The sequence below is a fragment of the Populus euphratica genome, unplaced genomic scaffold, assembly GCF_000495115.2.
Source record: "Populus euphratica unplaced genomic scaffold, PopEup_1.0 scaffold91.1, whole genome shotgun sequence".
Lineage (NCBI taxonomy): Eukaryota > Viridiplantae > Streptophyta > Magnoliopsida > Malpighiales > Salicaceae > Populus > Populus euphratica.
Genome location: NW_011499917.1, coordinates 1,536 through 8,150, shown reverse-complemented (window position 1 = coordinate 8,150; position 6,615 = coordinate 1,536). Strand labels below are relative to the sequence as shown.

General features: G+C 37.6%; 1 protein-coding gene across 3 annotated transcripts; it reads left to right on the top strand.

Annotated features, from left to right (window-relative positions):
- The first annotated feature begins 524 nt into the window (after nucleotides 1–524).
- On the top strand, nucleotides 525–6,406 carry LOC105134667 (SNF2 domain-containing protein CLASSY 3-like). 3 transcript variants are annotated; one of them, XR_844037.1, is made up of 8 exons: nucleotides 525–655; nucleotides 784–839; nucleotides 924–1,357; nucleotides 2,031–2,213; nucleotides 3,134–3,292; nucleotides 3,664–5,414; nucleotides 5,499–5,705; nucleotides 5,878–6,406. XR_844037.1 is itself a non-coding variant. In XM_011039159.1 (7 exons), exons 2-7 carry the CDS (start codon nucleotides 791–793, stop codon nucleotides 5,500–5,502), a joined length of 2,580 nt encoding a protein of 859 aa, XP_011037461.1. In that variant the 5' UTR covers nucleotides 525–655; nucleotides 784–790; the 3' UTR covers nucleotides 5,503–5,940. The 3 variants fall into 3 exon arrangements, 2 of the variants coding, with proteins under 2 accessions (XP_011037461.1, XP_011037462.1); XM_011039159.1 differs by having other exon boundaries at nucleotides 5,499–5,940; XM_011039160.1 differs by lacking the exons at nucleotides 525–655; nucleotides 784–839; nucleotides 924–1,357 and adding an exon at nucleotides 1,477–1,596 and having other exon boundaries at nucleotides 5,499–5,940.
- The last annotated feature ends 209 nt before the right edge of the window (nucleotides 6,407–6,615 follow it).

The following is a 6,615-nucleotide window of genomic DNA, read 5'->3' as shown; positions in this document are numbered from 1 at the left end:
AGTGAATTAAATTTACTCTCCACATGAGAAGACACAGGTGGAATCGCAGGGAAAAAAATGCAGGAGAAGCAGATAAAAAACTTCTCATGAGCTGAGGTTCGACCTCAATTACTAGATGGGATCCATGTGAAAAGATATGTAGTTTGGATTAACCAAACACTTCAATTAAGCTTTTGCTTTCTGTTATTATCGCTGCTGCAGTGCCAAACAGGCACGTACTATCCAATCCCAGTAATGAGATATCTCGAAGAGGAGCAGCGGTAACCCAATACTGAATTCGATCACACATTTCCCGAAACCCAAACAATAGAATTCCCGTTGTAGATTCCCACGCCCCACTCTACACTTTGCCCCTATTGTCGTGAACTCCTTACTCATCTGTTCCCACTAGACCCAAAGCCACCGCCTTTAAACCTCCCTTTGGTAAAACATCACGGAAACTTGTAAATTCCAGTACAAGCAAACTACACAAAAGTAATTCTCTCCACTGACAATATTAAACAACGCAAGCATTACAAGTAAAAAAAACTCCTCAGTCATCGGTCATCCCTTCTTCATTCTTGTACGTTCATAGAGAGAAAACAGAGTTGATTAACTTGGTGAATTATCTTTAGTTTCCATGTAATCTCTTTATTAATCAAGCCAAAACGCAGTGGTTAGCCTCTTAATCTCTCTTTAGGGTTTCTGTCATTCTTTGCATTCTCTGTTAGTTCTCTGCATGGTTTAAACCCCTGTCCTTTCATGAATTAATTTATGTCGTTTATGCTTTCTTCTCAATCTCAGCTCTCTAATGGAAGGTACACTGAACATTTTGCCTCTAAAACGCGCAGGTTCAAATGGTACTTTTCATTCTCCCTCTCCATCCCTCTTCCTATTTATTTATTTATTTTTCCAATTTTTAAATAATTATTTTTGGTTAACAGAGTCGCATGTTAAGGGAAATAAAAGGATGAAAGAGACAAAAGAAAAAGCAACTGATTACGCCAAGCCATTTGCAATTCGTGGTTTACTGGAGCGGTTAGATAGTGGGAGATATGGAAGTGTTACGGACGATATCCGATCACTTTTTAACCGGAGAGCTCAATTGATGCGTCCATTTTTGTCTTTGCATCCTACGCTGTCGAATGAGCCACGTGGTGGAGGGATGAGTTTCGGTGAGGAAAAGTGTAATGTGATTGATTTGGATGATGACGAGATTGAGGGTGGTGGTGATTCTGTTGGAAATGTCGCTGTGGGGAGAACGCCGGTTGTGGTTATTGACTCGGACGATGATGAGAGTAATGAGAATAGGATGGTTGGGCATTTTCAGGGGATTGTTTTGCCTAAGCCCGAGGGGCATTTTTCCACTGACGTTATGGTAAGTTTCACCAGCTTTTGTGGTTCTGGGGTTGTGTGTGTTTTGAAATGCAATTAATTGTAAAATTTGGTTTAATGCATCACATGTGATAATTTGATATGTCTCTATTTACACGGGTGTTGTTCGTGCGCGTGGGACATGCATGCTGATGTGCTGCGCCCCTGCCGCGTTAAACTCTGGATTTTCATGAGCATGATCCATCATTTATTTTATTATATATGTTCTGTCAATGTGGTGAGGTAACTGTCCGCTTTAATTTGAATGTGGGTGCTTTGTTGAATTCATTTTTATGAAATAGAACCTAGTTTTCAAATGAGTACTAGTTGCTTGGTAAAGTTATATCCAAACATTTGTATACAACAGCCTAACATGCAAACATATTTATGCATATAGTATAGTTTTTCCTTTTCAAATGAAAGGGCTCAGGACAGGGAGTGCGTTGAAAATTAAATACTTAGCGTACCACAGAGGATTCATTCAATCATTGACACGGTTTAAACCTGCATTGATTTCTTACACAGTTATCAGTATAGACCCTGGAATGGTGATTTTAAATTCAAAATTGTGGAATGAGCAGCGCCTTTATTTTCATTTTCAGAATCTCGTACAAGTACTATTGCTTGCTCCAATGCCAATTCTGTCTTATGTCATATGTTAATTGTTATTTCTTCAGATTGGTGACGATGTTGGTAGAAGAATTCAAGGAGAAGTGGTGAGCCTTACTGGTGAACCTGACTCCAAGAAAGATAAAGGTGTTTATGTTGGTGTAGAGGAGGATGAAGTTGACACGGAGATCAAAGATGATGGTCTTGGAGATATCTGGAAAGAAATGTCATTTGCATTGGAATGCTCCAAGGTGTATATATATAGGATTAAAATTTTTTAAAGAAGCGTAGTTGATAAGAACTACGTTAATGTCCTTCATGATCTTAAGAGCTTGTTTGAGCATGTGGTTGTGGTTGCTTTTTAAAGTGCTTTTCATAATGAAATACATCAAAATGATGTTTTTTTATTTTTTTAAAATTATTTTTAAAATCAGCGCATCAAAACAATTCAAAACATAAGAAAAAATATTAATTTTTAGCCAAAAAAAATTGAATTTTTTGGGAATGCGGTTTGCATGGAGTTCCCAAATGTTAATTAAATGTGGCTCTATCTGTGGTGGATACAACAAGTTCTGGTTAAATTTTCCAGTTGAATAATTATTTTTTTATTCATTAAGGCAGGTTTTGCGGATTCATTATTTGGTGATTGATTTTAAGGACTTGATTTCTTGGACCTCTGTCTTATTTTGAATTTTAATATCTTGGCATGCTTCTTTATGCTTAAGTTGTAACCAGGTTTCCTCCCCTTTTTCCTCCCCTTTTTCTTTATGTATTTCTTTCTTTCATTTTTTATTTATTGATAGAAGAAGGAGATGGTTTGTCCTAAGAAAGAAAGTAGAATAATTAGTCATGAAAAGAAATAAAAATATCAATGGCTAGTTGATTATGCTACTAGAGACTATCATTACTTGACATCCAGAGGTGAAATGAAATTAATTATATTTTAGGAAGCTATGTTTTATTATTTCAGCACATGCTTGTTGAGCTTATTTTACTTGTAGCACCATTAGTTGAGGGATCATAGATGACTTTTGATGTTATTGCTTAGACTGCTTGTTTAAGTTCCATCATTTGAGTCTAGCATTATGAGAGAATGAGAAAAAACCTACTTATAGTTGGTTTAAAGTCATTCCTTTTGTATTTCATTATGAATCTCCGGTGATTCTGGCAGGATGTTGTTGAAAATTCTCCATCTGATGAAAACATGGAAGAAGATGAAGATTATTGTGATCACTCTTTTGTCTTGAAGGATGATATTGGTTATGTTTGTCGCATATGTGGGGTTATTGAGAGAGCAATTGATACTATAATTGAAATCCAGTTTAATAAGGTAAAGTTGTCACATTGTTTTTGCATTTTTCTGGTGTAGTAATAACAACAGATAATATGTAGATAACATACATGAAAATAAATGATGCTGTTTGCTGTTCCTGCTGCTATAAATTTCTTGATAATTTTTTTGACATGGAGAAGAATTTATCAAGAATCGGAATTTGGCATGCACATTTCTGCAGAACTTTTGTACATGCTGCTCTCTCGTTTCTTTCCTAGTCATGCTTTATTGATATTATGTTACATGGTACAGCGTAATCCAAACAATATTTACTGCAGTTTCTGCTGCTTTGGTCTTTTGTTTTCTAGCTAATTGTCCTTGTATGGAATTGTTTTCAATTTCATTAATATATTTTTCCTTGAATTTAGGTCAAAAGGAATACAAGGACTTACATCTCTGAATCCCAGAATGCCAAGGACAGAGATTCAAATGGGATGGTTGGAGCTGACTTGTTTGAAGAAGATTTGATGGTAACTGACATCCCTGCTCATCCAAGGCACATGAAGCAAATGAAACCTCATCAAGTGGAGGGTTTCAATTTTCTTCGCAATAATTTGGTGGCAGATAATCCAGGGGGGTGCATCCTTGCTCATGCTCCTGGATCTGGTAAGACATTTATGATAATCAGTTTTATGCAAAGTTTTCTAGCCAAATATCCACATGCAAAACCACTAGTGGTGCTTCCAAAAGGAATATTGCCTACATGGAAAAGGGAGTTTCAGATATGGCAAATTGAGGATTTTCCGCTGTATGATTTCTACTCTGTTAAAGCAGATAGTAGGCAACAACAATTGGAGGTCTTGAAACAGTGGGTGGAGCAGAAGAGTATCCTTTTCTTGGGGTACAAACAGTTCTCCTCTATTGTATGTGATGATGGGAAGAACCAAGTGTCAGTTACTTGCCAGGAGATATTGCTAAGAAGACCTTCAATTCTAATTTTGGATGAAGGCCATACTCCGAGGAATGAGAATACAGACGTGTTACAATCTCTAGCCAAAGTGCAGACGCCTCGTAAAGTTGTGCTGTCTGGAACCCTCTACCAAAATCATGTCAAGGAGGTGTTCAATGTATTGAATCTAGTTCGTCCAAAGTTCTTGAAGATGGATACCTCCCGAGCTATTGTCAAGCGCATCTTGAGTAAAGTAAACATTCCATGTGCAAGGAAGCAATTCAAAGCAGGTGCAGATGCAGCTTTCTATGACTTGGTAGAGCAAACCATACAGAAAGACCAAAATTTCAAAAGGAAGGTGACTGTTATACGAGATCTGCGGGAGATGACTAGCAAGGTTCTTCATTATTATAAAGGAGATTTCTTGGATGAGCTTCCAGGGCTGGTTGATTTCACTTTGGTGCTGAACCTCAGTTCCAGACAGAAGCATGAGGTGAAAAAGTTGAAGAAGTTGGCAATGAAGTTCAAGAGAAGTTCTGTTGGGAGTGCTGTTTATCTTCACCCAAAGTTGAACTCCTCCGAGAACTCTGCCATAACTGATGATATGATGGACAACTTGCTAGAGACAGTAGATGTGAGAGATGGAGTCAAGGCAAAATTCTTTCTCAATATATTAAGCTTATGTGAGTCAGCTGGGGAGAAGCTCCTGGTTTTCAGCCAGTACCTCACACCGTTGAAGTTTTTAGAAAGACTTGTGATGAAAGAAAAGGGCTGGATTTTAGGAAAAGAAATCTTTGTGATCTCTGGCGAGTCAAGTTCTGATCATCGGGAGTGGTCCATGGAGCGTTTCAACAACTCCACCAATGCTAAAATATTCTTTGGGTCCATTAAGGCATGTGGAGAAGGGATATCACTGGTGGGAGCATCTCGGATAATTATCTTAGATGTTCACCTTAATCCTTCAGTAACTCGCCAGGCGATAGGACGTGCATTCCGACCTGGGCAAACAAAGAAAGTGTATGCATATAGGTTGGTCGCTGCTGATTCACCTGAAGAGGAAGATCATAACACTTGCTTCAGGAAGGAAGCAATCGCAAAAATGTGGTTTGAGTGGAATGAATACTGTGGTTACCAGGATTTTGCGGTGGGGACTGTTGAGTTGGATGACAGTGGAGATCACTTCTTGGAAAGTCCGCCGGTGAGGGAAGATGTAAGGGTTTTGTATAAAAGGTCAGTGCACATTGGTACCTCTGTAAATTTTCCATAAGCAAATCTCCATTATTTCACCTCAGATTTTTCCTAAATATGTTCCAGGTAGGACCTGGCGATGATAGGGTTGAAGCATTGGAGTTGGTGGAGATAAATTATTACAACTGACTCAGAAACTGTACATACTTTCCTGGTCCATGGTCTTAAAGCAATGCAGACAGATATCTTAGAAGTTGAAAGCAAGATTGAAAAATAGATGCAATGTCATATTTTGTGGGCTGTTTATTCCCATCTTGTTTCACTCGTCTTCAGGTGACATTGCGTACCTCCAGAATTTTAGCCTTCGTAAATATTCATCAGTGTTTTTTCATAGTTTTTCTGTTAAGTGATTGTAATCAGCTGAAGTATAGGATGCATGTCTTTGTGTTTTTAGCATTCAAAGTTTTGGCGCTCTTAATCAGCTCTGTGACTGATGACTGTACAGGGAACCGTGGGGACGAGACAGGATGACAAATACAAATTTCTTGGTCTTTAATCATCTGGTTTAGCAATGTGTTCATCCACCAAATGATCACAGGAATCGATATGATTAAGCCTTTCTTGAGCTGCCAGCAGAAATTTCATGGAGTTCCTCTTTTTTATCCCCCCCTCGTAGTGGATTTATGTTCCCTGACCTCATTTAGCAGAAACATGGTTCTCTTGATCACCTAGCCTAGAGGCAACCGTTCAAGTGAGCGTTACCAAAATTAAAGAAAACATCATATTCGAAATTATATACTAAACTCTACTAAATTATGAACTTGATTAACTTCAGCTCAAGCATTACCTACCATATTTAAGCTTAAACATCATTAGAAAACCGTCAAAACTTGACAGAAGGAATGGCCAAGGTCTGTGGTCCTCTGCTGATTTGCCTTGCTTAGCTTTCGCTCTTTTTTTTATTTTTTTTTATTTTTTATGGTGGCTTGCTGATTTTAGGCTCGTGTCTTGTCCTCTCACCAATGACATATATAGTCAGCCGATGTACAGAAGCACTGTATGTTTTATTTTACTTAGTGTATATATATAAATAATTAATTGTAAGTAATTTTTTTAATTTATTTTTTAAAACATGGCTACAACATGTTACCAAATATTCTCTAAAAAAGTAAGTTAAAAAAAGAAGAAGCCAATCCTGCTTAAAATTCACAACGTTTCACAGGCTAAACTCTATATTTTTAAA